At 39.5% G+C, this 21,101-nt stretch overlaps 1 protein-coding gene across 1 annotated transcript; it reads right to left on the reverse strand.

Moving 5' to 3' along the window:
• Positions 1-13,557: 13,557 nt before the first annotated feature.
• On the reverse strand, positions 13,558-14,941 carry LOC142623554 (uncharacterized). Its single transcript, XM_075796989.1, has 3 exons — positions 14,795-14,941; positions 14,379-14,702; positions 13,558-13,667 (listed from the first exon to the last, which is right to left on the reverse strand). The coding sequence occupies exons 1-3, from the start codon at positions 14,880-14,882 to the stop codon at positions 13,588-13,590; spliced, it is 492 nt and encodes a 163-aa protein (XP_075653104.1). The 5' UTR covers positions 14,883-14,941; the 3' UTR covers positions 13,558-13,587.
• Positions 14,942-21,101: the final 6,160 nt, after the last annotated feature.

A 21,101-nucleotide genomic window follows, 5' to 3' on the forward strand; every position in this document is an offset into this window, starting at 1 on the left:
ATGGCGTTATGTGTGGGGGTGTTAAGAGAAGATCAACTTTTAACAATAAAAAAAATACAAAATAAAAGGGCTAAGAAGAGACTCCATCATTGCACACCATCCTACCACTGTCAAACCATCAGCCATTGCAGGTTTTTGTTTTAATTCTTTTTGTTGGCATTTGAGAAGCTCTGAGCCTATCTGGTAAACTTGTTTCAAAACATTTTCAAGTTTTCAACAAAAAAAAAAAAAGTGGTGGATTCCAAGCCATGTCTCTTTGTTTGGTACCTGTTATTAGAAAACCGTTCTTAGATAAATTGATCTCAACTTTTGCTATACTGTTTTCTGAGAACAACCCGTATGTTTTCTGTTGTCATTTTCTGTTTTGGATGGCATTTTTGTAAATATATGAATTGCAATATTATTATATTTTGATTTTTCTTTTCTTCATTTTATTGCTTTTTCATCCCCTTAATACTCTCTCTCTCTCTCTCTCTCTCTCCAACGATCATGAGCGAAGTAGTTGTGGAGTTGATGGTGTCTCAAGGCGACTTGGTGGTTGAGGCGTGGCAATTGGATTGGCTGTGGAGTTGATGGTGTCTAGAGGCGAGTTGATGGTGTCTCGAGGCGACAAGGTGGTTGAGGCGTGGCAATTGGATTGGCAACGAAGTTAATGGTTGAGGCAATAGCTGGAGGCAACATGGAGATTGTTGACAGTTGTGGAGGTTGAAGCAGTAGTAGGGGTTTTGAGACTGTTAGGTTGGCGCGGGTTGGGTAAATCTGGGTTATGCATAAGCATGTGCATCAACCTGCTCAATTCGTCCAATTCAATCAATCACTTTGTCCCAATCTACCTCACACTCACATGAATATGATATTAATTTCCAAGCAGGTTAGGCAAGTTCAAATATTAAAGCAATGGATTTAGTTGGGTGATGGATTCAGTTTTTTTTTTTTTTTTTTTTAATATAAAAAAAATAAACTGCCAAGACCTGACCTAACCTACGTATATATATTAATTTTTTTTTTTAGTTTTTATCTCATATCAAATTTAAGTTTTTATTTTTATTTATTTATTTGTTAACTTCATGATTTAATCTATTGAGAAAGTGAGTCACTTCTTATAATTTCTTTTAATAATTTATAAGATTTAGAGAAAATAGAACTTCTTAAATTTATCTGGTAATATTACTTTTAAAGTTTAGTATATAATACTATATAATTAAAGTTAATCTGCTCAATCTCCTAAGTTGAAACCACTTACATTTTCAATTTATCCATCGTGGATTGGTGGCAGTTTGAAAATTTTCTAATTTGCCAAAGGCAGATTGATTTTTTTTTAGTATATAAATTATGATGCCATTGGGCTTTGGTGCATCGGTTTGCCATCCCCATTAAAACAACGAATTATGCTTTAAGGCCAGCCTCAATTATCTAAACCTAGAATATGTATCCTTCTTGGCCATCTTGTTCTTTCGACTCGAGGACATGTTCTCTTTTGCCAATGATTTTTTTTTTTTTTTTTTTTTGTGAAAGTTATGATAGAAAAACCTATTAAGGGATTTATGTCCAATTGTTTTAGATTTTTTTGATATGGTTTAAGGGAGTTTTTTAAGAGCAAATTTTGGCTATAACTCCCTTCAATATCTTTTCATTGGATGCGAATTTTGAAAATCCATCATTTGATTATTTTTTCTTATATCTTATATACTTGCAAAATTTTCAAAAGATCATAGATTAATAGTTATATCATCCATTAAATGTTTAAATGTTTAAATTTTTATGATTCTAAAATATTGCATAAAAAATAAGTTTATGGATTGAATAATAAATAACATTCAACTGGTACGAAATTTAATATGTGTGTTTAGAATATAAAAACACGTAATCTAAAGGTTAGATTTTCAAAATATATAGTTCTGTTAATTTTTTTAGTGGGAATTATAGCCATTTGTGGGGGGTAAAAGTGTTTGAACAAACGTTTGGGCTTTGGGCCTGATTGGTTGATACAAGTCTGTTTGATCAGGGACTCTAGGCCCACAGGTCAGTCCGCATTATAGTGGTCCGAGGAGTTGTCTGAGGAGGAGTATCTCCTCGGACAGGCCCAGCAATGGCCCTGGGACTTGCTAAACGGGTTAGAGGCAGAATCCTAGAAGAACTGGTGGGTAAAAGTGTGATCCAAACACCCTTTAGAAGCAGGAACGTGTGAGAAATATTTGAGGAAAAAGCTGCTACCACCATATTAAAGGCCCTGCATCTACCTCCTTGGCCGCATTAATGGAGAAATGACCTCTGAACAGTAGAATTCAGCCTTCTTGCTATTATTTGAAGACTTCAAGAAGGTAGTGGATGGGACAAGTATCTAAGAGGAAGATTTGTGTGACACGAGGATGAAACAGGGAAGAAGAAGAAGTATATAAGAAAACGAGAGAGGAAAGAAGAGGGGAGAGACCTTCTTCTTAGCTAAAAAAAAAACTAAGAATTGTAATCGTTTGCTTAGAAAAGGAAATACTATATAAATTGTCCTCGGCTTACGTCCGAGGAGCTTCTTTTTTGTTACGTCTATCTACTACTTGCATAGACAGCGGCATTCTAGCCTGTTGATCAAATTTCCAATATCCCAAACCTAGGTTTCAAACTCATACTCTACAAATTTCATTGTATAAGACTCTTTGGGCCTGAGCCCATCACTTGTTTTTGGGTCCAGGTACAAATTGTGCACTTACAATTGGCGCCGTCTGTGAGAATCTAGCGTCAAAGGAATTGGAACATCATGGCAGACTTAGGTTCGCATCATGCAGAATCTCAGGGATCCCAGCGTGAAGACCTTTTTGAGTGTCTTGAGCGTCGGAGGGATCGAGAAGGAAGTGTGCATACCGTATATCTTGGTGCGAGCCATACGCGTGGTGGAAGCAGTGCCACCCATGAAGATGATGCCAAGGCCATGCAGAGGGAGATTTTTCACCTCAAGAAAAAGCTACGCCGTGTCAGACGAAGGCTGGCTTCACCCCATCCAATCCTTCCTCAGGGGGGTCCCGGGGAAGCAGTTACAGTCCAAGGTCCAGGACTCCCCCTAGCGAAACCTTCTCTTACGAAGGGGATGACCTACCAGGTCGTAAGCATAGGAAGCTTCCTTCCAGGGGCTTGGGGAACGATGCTATTAGCCGAGTGTTACACCAACTCTCTAAATCGCCCTTCTCATGCAGGATCGAGAAGGGAAGGCTCCCTCGACGGTTCACCCAGCCCACTTTCACCATTTATAATGGCAGGACAGACCCGGTTGAACATGTGAGCCATTTTAATCAGAGGATGGTGGTGCATGCTCAGAACGAAACCTTGATGTGTAAAGTCTTTCCTTCCAGCCTGGGACCTGTTGCCATGAGATGGTTTAACGGGCTAAAGTCGGGGTCTGTCGATTCTTTCATGGAACTTACCAGGGCATTCGCGTCTCAATTCATCACATTCAGTAGAGTCCCTCGACCTTTGGACTCGCTATTATCTATGGCTATGAGGGAGGGTGAGACATTGAAAGCATACTCCGACAGGTACTGAGAGATGTTTTATGAGATTGATGGAGATTTTGACGAAGTGGCGATTAATACTTTTAAAGTGGGCCTCCCCACTGATCATGATTTAAGAAAATCCCTGACCAAAAAGCCTGTACGGAATGTACGTCACCTCATGAACCGCATCGACGAGTACAAAAGGGTCGAGGAAGATCAACAACAAGGTAAGGGTAAGGCGAAGGTTATCCTGCAGGAGAGAAGGGATTTCAGGTCGGACAGGTACCATAACAATAAGCCGAGGAGAGATTACTCTAGGCAATCTGGCTCAACCACTCCTCAAGCAGTTAATACTATATTCCGAGAACCAGTGCACCAATTGCTGGAGAAAGTCCGTAAAGAACCCTACTTCAAGTGGCCCAGTAAGATGGCAGGGGACCCTATGAAACGGAATCAGATTCTTTTTTGCTAGTACCATCAAGATGTGGGTCATACCACCGAGAATTGTTGGACCCTTTGGAACCACTTAGAGCAGCTCGTTAGTGAGGGAAAATTGAAACAACACCTGTATCAACCCAACGGACAAGGAAATCGTTCGGGTTCAAATAATCAGAAGAACAACTTATCTCGGCCACCCTTGGGGACGATTAATGTCATCTTCGCTGCACCTGGCAGGACCGGTTCTTGTCCTACCAATGTAATGGCAGTGTCACATTCCCAAGCCGAGGAGTCAAGCTCAAGGCCGAAGAGGATCAAGGGGAGTGCGCCTATTTTAGGATTCTCTGATGAAGATAAGGTTGGGACCATTCAGCCCTATGACGACGCCCTGGTGGTCACATTGAAGACAGGAAATTATGACGTCAAAAGGGTGATGATCGATTAAGGCAGCGGTGCGGATATTATGTACCCTGACTTATTTAGGGGGCTTAAGTTGGGCCTGGAGGATCTCACTCCTTATGACTCGCCGTTAATAAGTTTCGAAAGGAAGACTGTTATACCAAAGGGACAAATCCGATTGCCCGTACAGTCCGGCTCGGAAACGGTCGAGGTAGATTTCATTGTGGTTGACGCATATTCTCCATACACGGCCATCCTCGCTAGGCCTTGGCTGCATGCTTTGGGTGCTGTCTCCTCAACTTTGCATGTTAAAGTAAAATTCCCTTCGGGTGGAATCATCGAAGAAATTCTTGGTAACCAAACAGTAGCAAGGCAATGCATATCGGCAGCAGTATTGCATCAGGCCAAGACAGAGTCCTCGACCTTGGCTATGGCGAACTTATAGCAATTAATGACTCTGGATGCGCCCGGTGCGGTGACAGTAGAGGATGCTATGTGTGAAGATTTTGAGAGATTTCTCATAACCGATGATCCTGAAAGGTTCTTCCAAGTTGGGATACGGTTACCACACCAAGAGAAGATGGAATTGGTGAAGTTTTTGAAAAACAATATCGATGTCTTTGCCTGGGATCCCTATGAGGCTTTGGGGGTTGACCCAAGCTTCATTTGCCATTATTTGAACGTCAACCCTGCCGTTGTTCCTAGGAGGCAACCACCTCGGCGTTCTTCGAAAGAGCATTCCTAGGCTGTCAAAGAAGAGGTGCTCAAGCTCAAAAGGGCTGGGGCTATTATAGAAGTTTTCTACCCGGAATGGTTGGCGCACACAGTTGTAGTGAAAAAGAAGAGCGGAAAGTGGAGAGTGTGTGTGGACTTCACAAACCTAAACAAAGCCTGCCCAAAGGACTCGTTCCCGATGCCACGCATAGATCAGCTTGTGGATGCTACGGTCGGGCATCCTCGGATGAGTTTTTTAGATGCTTTCTAGGGTTATCACCAAATACCATTGGTGTTGGGTGATCAGGAGAAGACTACTTTCATTACTCCAACAGGGAACTATCACTATAAAGTAATGCCGTTTGAGTTGAAAAATGCCGGGGCTACTTACCAAAGGATGATGACCAGAATGTTTGAATCGCAACTTGGAAAGACCATTGAGGTATATGTGGATGATATGGTAGTGAAGAGTAAGACAGTACCTATGCATGTGGAGGATCTGGATGACACCTTTCAAATACTTAGGAAGTACAAGCTACGCCTTAACACCTCAAAGTGTTCTTTTGGGGTGGGTTCCGGAAAGTTCCTAGGCTACATGGTGACTTATAGAGGAATAGAGGTGAACCCGGCATAGGTCAGAGCCATTCAGGGCTTGCAACCACCTCGGAATCCAAAGGAAGTTCAGAAATTGACCGGGATGACTGCTGCTCTCAGCAGATTTATCTCTCGGTCAGCTAACAGGTGTAGACCTTTTTTCCAACTGTTAAATAAATGGAAAGGATTCCAATGGTCCGAGGAGTGTGCTTTAGTTTTCCAGCAGCTTAAGGAATATCTCTCCCTGCCACCCATTATGTCTCGGCCGGAGGTCGATGAAATCCTGTTTGCATACCTAGCCGTAGCTATCCATGCAGTCAGCCTGGTTCTTATAAGGGACGAAGGCGGGGTACAAAGACCGGTTTATTATGTTAGCAAATCTTTGAATGAAGCTGAGGTGCGTTATTTGCCTTTAGAGAAGGCAATTCTGGCTGTAGTCCATGCCACGTGGAAGCTTCCTCACTATTTCCAGTCCCACACCGTTGTGGTTTTGACTCAACTGCCTTTCAAGTCAGTGTTACGGAGTGTTGACTACTCGGGGAGGGTAGCCAAGTGGGGAACTATTCTATGAACTTTTGATATCAAATATATGCCACGCACCTCGGTGAAGGGCCAGGTTCTCGCGGATTTGGTGGCAGAATTCACCGAACCATCGTTAGAAGAAACTGCGAAGGAATCATACATGAATGAAAAATCAGTTGGCATGACCACGGGCAAAGGACCTCCGATTTGGAAAGCGTATGTCGATGGGGCAGCCAACCAGAGGGGGTCTGGCGTTGGACTTGTTTTGGTATCCTCTGATGGAATTATCTTTGAGAAATCATTGAGATTAGTGTTCTCGGCCACTAATAACGAGGCCGAGTACAAAGCGGTCTTGGTCGGTATGAATATGGTACGGAGAATGAGGGGAAAGGCAATTCATACGTCCTCGGATTCTTAATTAGTCGTGGGCCAAGTGACGGGGACTATGGAGGCTAGGGATCCAAGAATGCAAGAGTACCTGACCTAGGTCAAATGTTTACAATCCGAGTTCGATTCTTTCATCCTTTCGCATGTTTCTAGAAGCGGAAACACACATGCGGACTCGTTGGCCACTTTGGCGACATCCTCGGCTCAATGCTTGCCTAGGATTATCGTCGTCGAAGACTTGCTAAAACCAACTCTAACCACTGCAAGTGCAGTCCATATCCATCTGATAAGGCCTGGACCTAGCTGGATCGACCCTATGGTCTCTTTTCTAAAAAGCGATATTCTGCCCGAGGAGAAGTCTGAAGCAGATAAGATTCATCGAAAGGCGCCTCGTTTCTGGTTGTCCGAGGATCATAAATTGTATAAACGCTCCTTTTCTGGACCATACCTGCTGTGTGTACATCCTGAAGCAACGGAGGCACTTTTGGAAGAATTACATGAGAGAATTTGTGGAAGCCATATTGGGGGGAGATCCTTGGCCCATAGGGCTCTGACTCAGGGATATTGGTGGCCCAATATGCAGAGGAAAGCTCAAGACTACGCAAGAAAGTGTGACCAATGCCAAAGGTTTGCTCCCAATATTCATCAGCCTGGGGGAGTCCTTAATCCTTTGTCTAGTCCTCGGTCATTCGCTCAATGGGGACTGGATATAGTTGGGCCCTTTCCGAGGGCTGTAGGAGACAAAAGGTGGCTGCTCGTGGGAATTGATTACTTCACAAAGTAGGTCGAAGCTGAGCCTTTATCAAATATTAGGGATGTCGACTGGAAGTTTATCTGGCAGAATATTATCACTAGATTTGGGGTACCACACATACTTATTTCAGATAATGGCATACAATTTGACAGTAGAGCTTTCAACCAATATTGTAACGACTTGGGCATCACAAATAGATACTCCACCCCAGCTTATCCTCAGGGAAATGGACAGGCCGAGGCCGTTAACAAAGTTATAGTCAGTGGACTTAAGAAGAGGCTGTATGATGCGAAGGGTAGATGGATAGAGGAGTTACCACATGTTCTGTGGACATATTGGACTACGCCGCGAAGATCCACTAGAGAAACACCTTTCTCCATGACTTACGGGGCCGAGGCGGTGATACCTTTAGAATCTGGGTTTCCCACATTAAGGACAAGTTCCTTCAGCCCAGGAAATAATGATGGCCTCCTGGGAAAAAGCCTGGATCTGGTCGAGGAACGACAAGAGGTCACCATGGTCCAAATGGTTTATTATCAGCAGAAGCTTAAACGAGGATATGATGCTCATGTGAAGCTAAGGCCACTAGCGCCTGGGGATTTGGTGTTGAGGAAAGTCGTGGGTACTGCTAAAAACCTAGCATGGGGAAAGCTAGCACCAAATTGGGAAGGATCATATCGCATAATCTCTGTAGCGGGCATAGGGTCATATCGATTAGCTGATCTAGATGAAAAAATTGTATAACGCCCCTGGAATGTAAACAACCTACGAAGGTATTATTATTAATAAAAATTGCTTTTGTCGTTCGTTGTTCAGATTGTCATTATGCAGTTTGGCTTATTTATTGCTGCTCATAAATATCAAACAGAAACTTGGACATGTATGGTCCTCGGACCACATGCCTTGTGAAAATTGATATCCTATTGTTTGTTAAACAGAACCTTAGTTATGTTGGGTCCTCAGACCTTCTACTTTGGAGAAATTAACATTTCAAGTTACTACTTCTAAGTATCAAACAGAAACTTGGACATATATGGTCCTCGGACCACATGCCTTGTGGAAAATTGATATCCTATTATTTGTTAAACAGAACCTTAGTTATGTCGGGTCCTCAGACCTTCTACTTTGGGGAAATTAACATTTCAAGTTACTTCTAAGTATCAAACAGAAACTTGGTCATGCATGGTCCTCGGACCACATGCCTTGTGGAAATTGATATCCTATTGTTTGTTAAACAGAACCTTAGTTATGTCGGGTCCTCAGACCTTCTACTTTGGGGAAATTAACATTTCAAGTTACTTCTAAGTATCAAACAGAAACTTGGTCATGCATGGTCCTCGGACCACATGCCTTGTGGAAATTGATATCCTATTGTTTGTTAAACAGAACCTTAGTTATGTCGGGTCATTAGACCTTCTACTTTAGGAAAATTAACATTTCAAGTTACTTCTAAATATCAAACAGAAACTTGGTCATGCATGGTCCTCGGACCACATGCCTTGTGGAAATTGATATCCTATTATTTGTTAAACAGAACCTTAGTTATGTTGAGTCCTTAGACCTTCTACTTTGGAGAAATTAACATTTTAAGTTACTTCTAAATATCAAACAGAAACTTCGTCATGCATGGTTCTCGGACCACATGCCTTGTGGAAATTGACATCCTACTTTTTGTTAAAAAGAAGTTTAGTTATGTCGGGTCATCGGACTCTCTACTCTGGGAATATTAGCAAAAACCATACCACGTTAGTGTTGAGGTGTTAATGCGCCACTTGGATTGCTTTATGCCCCAAATTAAATTCTAAGTTAAATTTTTGATTGTGTATTGCTGTGTCACATATATTATGCTTTTGAGGCACGATTTACAAGTATACGCTAAGTATGTGTACTTTTATTTAAAGTTACAGCAAATTGAAATATTGGAAGTGGAGTTAGTTGTTCCATTCATTCATCTTTGCACTGATGAGTATTTTTATACTAAAGATTGGAAGTCAAATAAAAATCAAACTAGTCAAAGTTTCTCATTAAATTCTGTTAATATACATTCAAAGCAAAAACCCTAAAATTTGTTACATAACAAAAAGGGAGGAAGTCCTAACTAGCCTAAGCCTTAAGCCTTAGGAGGGGGGTCCTGCTCGGAAGTGCTGGCAGCCTCTGTTCATTTCAGCTCTATTTCAAATGAAGTCTGGGCTTGTTTCCCCTTATCTGTTGCCACCAGCAGAGGGACATTGGGCTCGGCACTTTAGCTCGTAGTCTTCTCGGCGCCATCGCCCTGTTCCTTCTCTTTGTTGGAACCCTCAGGTTCTTTAGGAGTTGGAATGGGCTCTGGAATCGTGGGTGGGAGCGTGGAAGATGCTGTCTCAGGGGCAGGTGCGATAGGAGGAAGTTCTTCGATCACCTGGATGTCTTGGGGGAGCCAGATGTTTTCGGGCCTCCTCAACTCGGAGGTTGTGGGAATCCCTGCCACATTTAAGGCTTCCTCCCACACTTGTTGACAATATTTCCGACACAGTTCGGCGAACTCCTCAGTTAGTTGGTTTTCTGTCGCCTCCACCCCTTCCTTGTAAGTGACCTTCTTCGCGGCCTCCATGGAGTCCTTGAAGGTACGAGCCTCATCCCTCATCCCTCATCCTAGCAAGCTCCTTCTTCAGGTCGGAGTTTTCTTGTTGAGTTTTGGATAAGTCTTTGTCCTTCTGACGAAGAAGCTTGCGTTGCCCCTCCACCTGGGTCCTCATTGTCTTCAGGCTGGCCTCGGCACCGTTCCTTTCCCTTTTTAGCTCTCCCAACTGTGTGGTTAGCTTCTCGTTCTGCGCAAGAGCTTGGCCTAGGGACTTCTCGGTCTCCTGCCTAAGCTCCAGTTCAACTGCAACTTTCTTCTGAGAATCTTCCACCCACTTCTCGGCAGCGAAGACTTCCTGAATGGCCTGTGGTGAAATATCAAAATAAATGTATTATTAGTAGCACGAATCTAAAGTACATAAGAATGTTTCTTTCGTTAAGGTGTAATGAAAGTAATAAAGTGAGGATAAGACTTAGATACTCACCAAAGCCAAGTCCCTTTTTAGCGAAAGGAATAGATGCGGTTGGTTCATTTTGTCTAGGGCGTCCATGTCCTTGGGCAGAAGAAGAGGACGTTTTAAGGCGTCGGCTAGGTGGTGAGCGTGACCTTGTTGGAATGCCCTAATACTAGATTGGCAGGAGATTGGTGCCCCATCCAGTTTCAGCTCGGGAGACCAGTTAGTCGGTGTACGGCGTACCTCGGCAAGGTCCCTGTTCGCCCCGCTTTCCACTGAAGAGGCACATCCTTTGCCTTTGCTAGGTTGTTGTTGTTGTTGTTGTTGTTGTTGTTGTTGTTGTTGTTGTTGTTGTTGTTGTTGTTGTTGTTGTTGTTGTTGTTGTTGTTTCAGTTTCTTCTGCCTCTTTGCATCTGCCTCCTCGGCCTCATTCTTTCTCTTCTTCTTAGGCTCCGGAACGGGAGGCTTAGGATCGAAGGGAGGAGGGGATGGTGACAAGGATGAAGGGACCTGCGACCCACCCATTCCCTTTTGAGAGACTTTCGAGCCCCTCTTATTCATCAGCTTCCGTAGAGTGTCCATATCTTCTTCTTCGGAGCTGGAATCAGGCTGTGCAATTACTAGACCTTGTATGCCCGAAGTTTCGGCAGGCGCGTGTTCTTCGTTAGAGAGGATGACGAGTGGATCTTCTCGAGGTCTCTCAACTTCCTCGAGTCGAAACTGGTCGATCTCCTTGTCTAACGATTGTTGCGAGGACCCTGGCTCTTCTCGGACGGCAGTTGTCTGGGAATGTGCTGAAAGAGGAATCGCTGCGATCGGGCGAGAATATAGTATGATGGAGGGATCGTCTGGGAGTTTGCAGTTAGAAAGGAAGCCTGGTCGTGCCACGTCTATCCTTCTGCGTTGTTTGTCTCCCGTAGTGATCGCGTTGTCAATTTCTTGAAAGTCCACTGATAAAGGATCGTATCCTAGTATCAGGTGGGCAGCTCTCACTTGTAGGTCTTCATTGACAAAGACTTCGGAGCGAAGGACGCGATTCAAGTCTGCGACGTTGTGAAATCTTAGATGCGGACGTACGTGTTGTTTATTTGTGAAATGAAACGTCCGAGAAGACGAGCATGGTTGGATTAGTGATAAATATCAAGAAAAAAAAAAATAATGCGCAATATAATTCAAAAAACGGTAAAAGTAACGGGATTGAGTCATGGGTTAGGAAATCTAACTCCTATGGAGTCACACCTGACTCTCCCCATTCGACTGGGCAGTGAGGACCGTCAAACCAATTTTCCAAGGCGATGAGATAGTCGTTTTTCATGCCTTTGTTGGATTTGGGAAGACATGATATCAGCCTAACGATGCTAGACTTGGATTTAATGTAGTATCCTACACTTTTGAGTTTATGGCACTCGTACATATAGGCTACATCGTGCTATGTGAGGTTCAAACCCATTTGCTCGTTTAGAGCATTGACACAACCTAAGACCCTAAATACGTTTGGTGTGCACTAATCTGGGCATAACCTATGGTTACGTAGGTATTCCCTGGTTACGTTTTTCATGGGGAGGGTCATCCCACCTTCTATGAAGGCTATCATGGGAATGATAACTTCTCCCTTTTTCCTAGCGTCACCTATGGCTTCTACTGGGCAATATTTCAAGCCTACGTCGTGAGGAATCTGATATTTGGCCCTGAAACCCTCCATACCGGCGTCGGTATCAACTAGACACTTAAATCTACCCATTTGGTGGGAACGAAACGAAACGAAAGTTTAAAGAAGGAAAGGGATCTAGATGGTGGCTGAGGACAGAAGCTGAGAAGGAATGAGTAAAGAAAAGTGAGAACTTACGGGAGTTGATTAGGCGATTCTTCACGAGCTTCTTGAGAGAAAAGATAATAATTGGCACTTAGATGTGATTGATTTCTGAAAGAATGGATGGAGATACGGGTTCCCAGGCGTTTTGACATGCGGGAGGCGGCCTCGAAATTAAAACTCTCCCGCTCAAATTTTTAGAGCAAATCTGGGTCGTTGGATGCGTATCCCACCGTTGAATGTGGGGAACAGGATGTAACTTGCGGTCATAAATGCGCGCGTTCCGGGTTTCGAAGCGTCAGAGACGTTTTCAGGGAACGAAAGGACCCCTACACGTGTGGCGGTTTGCAAAGTGTGTGGAGGGTGCGCTGTTTGGTTGAAAACTCTATTTCTCCCCTCGGATGGGAGGGAAAAATAAAGTTTTGAGAGGCTATTGTGGGGGGTAAAAGTGTTTGAACAAACGTTTGGGCTTTGGGCCTGATTGGTTGATACAAGTCTGTTTGATCAGGGTCTCTAGGCCTACAGGTCAGTCCGCACTATAGTGATTCGAGGAGTTTTCCGAGGAGGAGTATCTCCTCGGACAGGCTTAGCAATGGCCCTGTGACTTGCTAAATGGGTTAGAGGTAGAATCCTAGAAGAACTGGTAGGTAAAAGTGTGATCCAAGCACCCTTTAGAAGCAGGAACGTATGAGAAATATCTGAGGAAAAAGATGCTACCACCATATTAAAGGCCCTGCATCTACCTCCCTGGCCGCATTAATGGAGAAATGACATCTGAACAGTAGAATTCAGCCTTCCTGCTATTATTTGAAGACTTCAAGAAGGTGGTGGATGGGACAAGTATCTAAGAGGAAGATTTGTGTGACAGGTAGATGAAACAGAGAAGAAGAAGAAGTATATAAGAAAACGAGAGAGGAAAGAAGAGGGGAGAGACCTTCTTCTTAGCTAAAAAAAAAACTAAGAATTGTAATCCTTTGCTTAGAAAAGGAAATACTATATAAATTGTCATCGACTTACGTCCGAGGAGCTTCTTTTTTGTTACGTCCATCTACTATTTGCATAGACAGCGACATTCTAGCTTGTCGATCAACTTTCCAATATCCCAAACCTAGGTTTCAAACTCATACTCTACAAATTTCATTGTATAAGACTCTTTGAACCTGAGCCCATCATTTATTTTTGGGTCCAAGTACAAATTGTGCACTTACACCATTGACTACCATCAAGTTTATAGCCAAACTTTAGACCGTCAAATATTTTATAAATAATAAAAAGTGGCTCCATACTTCAAAGAACTATTTTTTATTTTACAAAAAAAAAATCTAAACTAATAAATACACTGTTCTTTACGCAATACTTTTTTTTTTAAATTTTAAATTTTAAATTTTTTTTTTTACGCAATACTCCTGTATTTAACAATTGGAAAGTTGGAAATTGTAGCCAATAGGTACATTTTGTTCCTGAGCAATTTGATCAGAACTTCATTTCTCCTTGTTGGACCACAAAGAAGACAAAGGGAAGTCCATAACTGAAGCCCACCAAGATTGCCATCCCTGTGATCAGATTTTACCGATCAGAATTGTCAGTAAACATTCATAATTTCGATTAATTACCAAAAATTAAAGGAAGAAGAAGTGTAGAGGAGCAACTATAAATGGAAAATTCGAATGACATATTGATTTTTTTTTTTATTTAAGATTAAGAAGAATTCATAAAGTTGTTTTAGGAGCATAACAAAATGTCAACATTTTCACAATAATTGAGGTTTTAACTCACCATAAGTTAAAATAAAATTATAAAATATTATTCCTAGATCTACTAAAACTATTTGTAAAATTGTTTTATCCTTTAGACTTTCACAATCACATATTGATTTAGGGGAATGGAACATCGTCAACAAATAATAAGAACTAACTTTAGTTCCAAAACTTTGAGTTAGATTATAAATCACTAAAAGATTAATTAGGGTTAGTCAAAAAATTCTTTTTCATCATTCTATACCATCTAAATCAATATTCTCTATCCTCCTCTTTTTTTATAATTCCATAATTACGATGAATATGAAATATTTGAATCATGACTGTTATTAAGTTACAAGACTTTTGACTTTCTTATCATTCTTGATTATTACGTCTTTTGAGATGACAAAGGTGTAGTAGGTGGGGTGGGATTGTGAATTTGGACTACATCTTTTACACATCTTACCAAGTTGCAATTGAAAAGAAAGAAAGGGGAAAAAAAAGAACTAAAATTTGTAGTCTCACCATAATCGAAAAATTTTGTGGAGTCCCTTTGCTTTCTTCGCATGGGGTCCTCTGGGACTAATGATGCTTCCAACTGCAAAATCAAGGAAATGACAACTATCCCAATTCCAATTTTTTCTCCAACCACTCTCTCACGCAAATTTAGAGACCAGAAGCCAGCTATTTCATTCACAAAATCTTCAATTACAACCTTGATGAACAAGAATAGTCCAAGCAATAATGATACCCGGGCAACATGAATGATTGTTGTTGTGGAGGAGATGGCCCAGTTCACCATATTTACAACACAAGCACATGCATAGAGAGGAAACCAAAAATACCAATCTACACCAACCAAAAAGGATAATTAAAGCAAAGACACATTGAGAAACTGTAACATAGTAAAATAGTAAGGATATTGAGATTGGAGTTAGTACCAGGGTCATTCAATTGAACAGACGCTGAGTAAGCAAAGAGGGAAGCCATTAGCACAGAACATAAGCTGTGTAGCTTTGTGCTTGTCATTTTTCTTCTTCTCTTTAAATGCTTCAAAGAAGTACAGGTATTTATGTGGTGAATCTAGTGATGAACTGATGATTCAAGGAACAAGATTGAATTTTATTAAAGTCAACGTCTTCTACTCTCTAGAAGTTCACGTTGTCCACTTCATATTTGTGGGATGAAAGTATTGCCTTTAATTAGCAGGGTTGGAACTGTTAGAAAGTAATGGTTTTTAAATGGGTCTTTTTTTTTTAATCCACTTATTGAGTCAAAATAAGTATGGGATCCATGTATCTTTGAGGAAAGTCCAGGTTGGGTTGTATTGTATTCACCTCAATGAGGAGAATTATACAATATAGTGGTTTGCTAAAAAGTATTAAGAAATGAATAAGAAATTGACTTCTAAAGTACCCACTTAAATATTGGTTGAATGAAATAAAGAAATGTGTTATTGACATCTTTTTGCAATTAATAAGTGTCTTTTGGCAATTGATGTTTCTATTTTATAAATTCATTTAATTTGTGAGTCATTTATGTTTATTTAAGGTTTATTCTCTACCTTTCTCTTTCCACTAATTTGTTTCTTGTTTGATTTACAATTTAGTTAGATTTTAGGGTTAGAGTGAGTGTGTTTTAACCCAATAACTAAAATGAGGGCTAGCTACAGTTGGATGCTCCGAGGTGTCTAGCCTCTTCTTGAGACCGCACCCTAATTCTAGACTTAGTCTACACCATTTAGACCTTCATAAGTGAAGTTCAAAAAGCTTTATGGAATTATAACTAGGTGATGACTCCTTTTTTGCCTGTGTCCTAGAAGAATCAATGTACTCCTGGGTTCATAGCTAAGAATAAGTCCAAATCGTAGATAGGGAGGGAAAGAGAGCAATTCACACACTCCACCCATGCAACATGGGGTGAAGAGAGGGGTACAATCGATGGTGCTCACAGTTGGATATGCCAAGCCTCGTGCACAACCACTTTCTGGAACTATATATTGTAGCTGCTAGAATGAACTATCTTGGTCCTCGATCCAAACCACAATTCCAATTTTTTTTTTTACATGAAAACTCGTAACCTTAGACCATGAGCTAATGATCTGAGGTGAATTTTCATCTTGGCATGTTATGACTCATAAGTGATGAGACATGTCTCACTTTCTTTTATGCTTCTTTAAGCTTTGGCACTTTAACCTTGATTTTGGTTCCGTTTGCTTAGAGATGAAAGTGATGTTGATGTGGCAATGTGGCAAATCAACCTTAGTGAGCTGTAAGATCTAGATTTTTAAGTGGGAGTGGGCTACTCCTTAAGTTTTTATCATGCCCTCTCAAAATGTCTTGTAGTGACATGTGCTTTGACCAATTGAGTGACCATTAAGTCATGTGTATGAGTCTCGGCCTTCAAGAAATATGTATGAGTTTTATGATATTGTAGTTTAGTAGCCTACATTATTCACTACATTATTGTAGTTTAGCACCCAAAATTTCCTCATGCCTAACGGGTTGGGCTTATGGCATATGAGTTTAGTAGCCTACATTATTCAGTTGACATGAAGTGAAGAAATGCGGGTCATAACTCATAAGCTCAACCCGTTAGGCATGAAGAAATTTTGGGTAACAAAAAATCAATCTATGTAGTTGGATGAAATTGGGATCTTTGGGAGGTTTTAAAATGACCTTAGCCCAAAACACATTCTCTTTATTCATAAAGATGATGAGGTGGCATGGGTTAACCAGCAAAATTATGCCACGTGGTTGTGAAAAAAGAGAGCTCAAACATACCCTTTATAGAGGCGTTTTCCATATAGTTAATCTCATAATATTTATATATTTAAATATTCTAAAAAGTGAAGATAATAGTAATAGAGTAACCGTTATAATGAGGACTATGGTAACCGTTATAATGAGGAAGTTGTAAGGCGTGTAATACACTCCTTGAACATAAAAGAATTCCATAAGCTATATTAATGGTTTGCAAATGTTTTATTGTGTGCTGTAAGATAGGAGACCTCACATGTTCTTATCTTTAAGTTTGTAAGAATGAAAATTAGACATTAAGTGTCTAGTCACACCTAAAAAGTCCTGTGATTGGTAGTAACTTCACTACCTTTTCAAATTCAAGACCTCACTAGTCACTAGGGGCCAGTTTATAATCTGATTTTAACACATACTACTGTGATGAACTAAGAGAGTAGGAGCGAGCTCGTGTGTACATGCATGGTGTGTATATTGATTTTTAATGTTTATTTGATTTTTTTATTATTTAAAATTGTAAAATGGTTTACCAATTGAAAATGAATCATTAATTTTGCATACTAAAAGGGAGATTATTGTAACAATTTAGTATACATTCGATAATAAATGTTTTTCGGGATTTGAATAATATCGAGCTATGTTTTGGTAGATGATTGTTAACTGTATTAAAAAATAGTTAGTTTATATTTTTCATTGATGTTTTTGTTAATATATATATATATATATATAGTTAAATTACACTTACACACACAGACACGGGGATGGCAGTGGCAGCTCCAGAAATTTTGTTCAGGGTGTTTTTTAGGAAGCATAAATTACACAATTTTAATTCTTTTTAGCCTTTAGCTAATTAGGTTTGATTCAATGTTATTAATTCCATTCCGTTCTGGCCGTAACTGGTGGAAAATATCATGCTGGTAAATAAACTGGAACAGTAACCCACCCTATTTCACTTCAGAAAAAATTTCTTCCGGTCTATTTTGGGTGTTTCGGGGTGTTTTGGTAAAAACTACCCGAAATTCAAGATTCGGCCGACATGAAGTTTGTGATTAAATGTTTTTTTTTTCTTAAAACCAAAACAAATTTGCATTCTGTAAACCAAAAAACCTCAAAAGGAAAAAAAAAAAATGAAAAGAAATGAAATGAACAAAGGTACTTGTACATCTAAAAAAAATCGTATTGAGAAATTTGAGACTTAAAACTTGAGAAGAGGCATTGTTGCATTGGTACTGGTAGAAGACACAGAAGTTACGAATAAGAAGGAAGGCAAAACGTAGATGTAAAAGTGAAGATGAAGTGTGATAAAATTTTAAAATATGAAGTGTAAAAATTGAGGAGACAGAAGACGTGTGTGGTTAAAAATAAACAAAAAAAAAAAATTAAAAGTGAGAACTAAGTAATATATGTCTAGTGAGGAAAAATAATTTGTAATAAAAAATAATAAAAAGTTGAAAATTGTGTTGTATTGGGCTGTGTGCTTAGTTGAAAGAATCAAGCCACTGTCTAGTTTGTAGTAATTTATTATAATTTTTTTTCTTTTAGATTTTAGTTCAATTTTTTTTTTGAGTTTTTCTTTTTTGCTTGAAAGACCACAATATATTGTTAAGTTGCTTAAATTATAGACAAAAATTTAATTTTATTGACATAAAAAAATTCAGGCTGGTCCCAAAATTTTTTTTAAAGGGAAATAAATATAAAATTTTAGCCATAAGGTGGTGCGGGGAATGGGGGAGAAAGACTCAGAGCATTCTTATCAAGCATTGCAAAAAATTTAGCATTTACCATCTTAAAACACTACTTTTTCAATTTTAACACTTCATTTTACAATATACCAAACATCAAAACTTCTATTTTTTTTACAACTTCATATAAATATTATTTCTTTATAATTTTTTATTCCTTTTTTGCTTTTATTTTTTTCATCCTCTTTCTCTGGTCTCACTGTCTCCCTCTTGGTCTCGCTGTCTCTCCCTCTCTCCCTCTCGATGACCCACACCAATGAGACCGATCAACTCAACGATCCACGCCGAACGCAGACCCACACCCACGAACGTAGACCCACATCCATGCTAGTCACATAATCTTAACGATCAAGTCAACGAACCCAGACTCACGAACTCAGACCCACAAACCCAGACCCACAAAATCGTCGGAGCTCATCGCCGGAGCATATCAGACCACGACCCAAAATGCCAAATCCATAACCCACACAACCACTGCCGAATCTAACATAAAATCACAAACTTTTTTTAAAAAAAAACCATTGCGATAGAGATCAACTTGGCTTGATGCTCTGGCCTGGGTTTCGTCATAGAGGGAGGCAGAGATGTCGAGCAGAGAGAGCGAGAGAGCAGAGAAATGGGGGCAAGGAGAGACGGAAGAAACGTAAAACAGAGAGAGAAAAGAATGTCTAGAGAAAGAAGAAAGAAAGAATATAAAATGTATTTTTGTTTTACAATCTTGCTACAGTGGACTGCTAGACATGGCAGTCCACTGTAGCTGAATTGCAAAATAAATGAGATTTAAGAGTATTGATGGAGCATGCTTTTTAGAATTTATAACATTTTGTATGTTAAATTTTAGTATTTATAGGATTTGCCCATCTTGATAAAAATGCTCTCACAAGAGCTAGATTTAAACTATATGTTAGTTTAGATTTACACATTAACCACCAAGCACTAGCAATGTTGGATAAAATTAATATGCAATATGATACTTCTTTGTGTACCTTTCGATAACCCATCTATCACAAAACACTTTTTTTGGTCAAAATTTTATCACCCGACATTCAATCACGATGAAGATGATGGATGGGATATAAGATTGTTCATGGGTTGGCTCGTTCTGTCCTTCACTCTTATTAATATTCAGCATATTAGTCCAAATTTGGCGCCACCCTAGCTCGGTCTACATATAGGCAGCCAGGGCCGGCCTTGGCCTAGGCCACATAAACCTTATTAACACAAAAGTTTACTTTTAGATTGGCTTCAAATTAGTCTGAATCTATTTTTATTCTAATATATGATGTAACGAGTAGGTATATTATTTGGGTCATGCTAATAGGAGCCTTTAAAGTAATGGTTAATAGTTCATTTTAAGAACTTTTTGACATTACATATTTTGGAAAATAAAAAAAGTTGTCAAAATATTAATAGTTTTTTTTTTTTTTCATAAAAACTTTCTTTTAAATGGATTATTAACTATTACCCTAAAGGCATCCGTTAGCATTTTTCATACTATTTATATATTATTTTAGTCATAATTTTTTTAATGATTTATATAATTTGTTTAAATAATATACACGAATAATCTTGTGATATTAAAAGTGATTTAAAGTGAAACTTTGTCTTTTTAGTTTTAATTTTCCCTTTTTTTTTTTTTTTTTCCCAATCTCAATGAGAGTTTGTAGCCGTGTCACACATGGTAGCTCAACAATGTTGACCACAATAGGGAAACTGTTTTTTTTTTTTTTTTTCAAGGCCCAAAGTGAGAGCCAATTAAACATGTTCAAAATAATAATAATAATAATAATAATAATAAAGTTGCAGGAGCTACTCCATTGGCTCATGGCTCAAATTAAACACTGATTGACGATTACGTTAAGTTAGCTCAATGTCGGCCAGTCGGGGCGTTAATTTCAATTACATAGCAATGAGTTCAAGACCTACCACATGAGGTGAGATATCATGGTGGGCCAAATTTCCAGCACGGCCACATTGCCATAGCTTTTCTTTTTGGTACCCATTGATGATGAAAACGTGCTCTCTCTCTCTCTCACTCTCTCTTTTTTTCCATTACAACATCATTTGCAAGCTCTATTATTGCACTACTACTACTACTACTACTACTACATCCACAGTTGACATGGTCCATGCATATAGCTTTTAATAATGCACGAATCCTCAAAGAAATAAAATAAAAAAGAACCAAGTCAAAACTCAAAAGGCTCCTAAAAACTTCTCAAGTTGTGACTGTTTGGTCTACTTACCCATACACTCTTATGTGAAATTGTGCCATTTGATAGTGATGTTGTCCACTCTTTTTCTAAAGCAAAATACCGCAACTCCACGAGGAACGAAGATGAAAGATATCTTTTGTTTCTGTTCAGCTAAAATTTAAAAAACGAATGACGCCAATTCATTAGGTGATAGCCACCAAAAAGTCGCATTTAGAGTAGCTAGAATCAGATATTATGGTGGTGGTGATGGTACACATAATAATACAGGGTAGTTTATAGTTGGATAAACCACCTTGTGACAGGTTTGAATTTTATGTATTCATGTATTTAATTCGGCTTTGGTTTAGTGCGGATTATTTCTACTCTGATCCAAGTTTGGTGTACAAAAGACTTCTTTTCAATTCCTACAAAAAAAAAAAAAAAAAAAAAAAGAAGAAGAAGAAGAGAAAGTCTTCTTTCTAATCTTTAAAAAAAAAATGACATCCTTATCTATTCTTTATTATTATTATTATTTTGTGCTTCTATTAGTCCATA

This window comes from Castanea sativa, chromosome 2, assembly GCF_040712315.1.
Source record: "Castanea sativa cultivar Marrone di Chiusa Pesio chromosome 2, ASM4071231v1".
Taxonomy (NCBI): domain Eukaryota; kingdom Viridiplantae; phylum Streptophyta; class Magnoliopsida; order Fagales; family Fagaceae; genus Castanea; species Castanea sativa.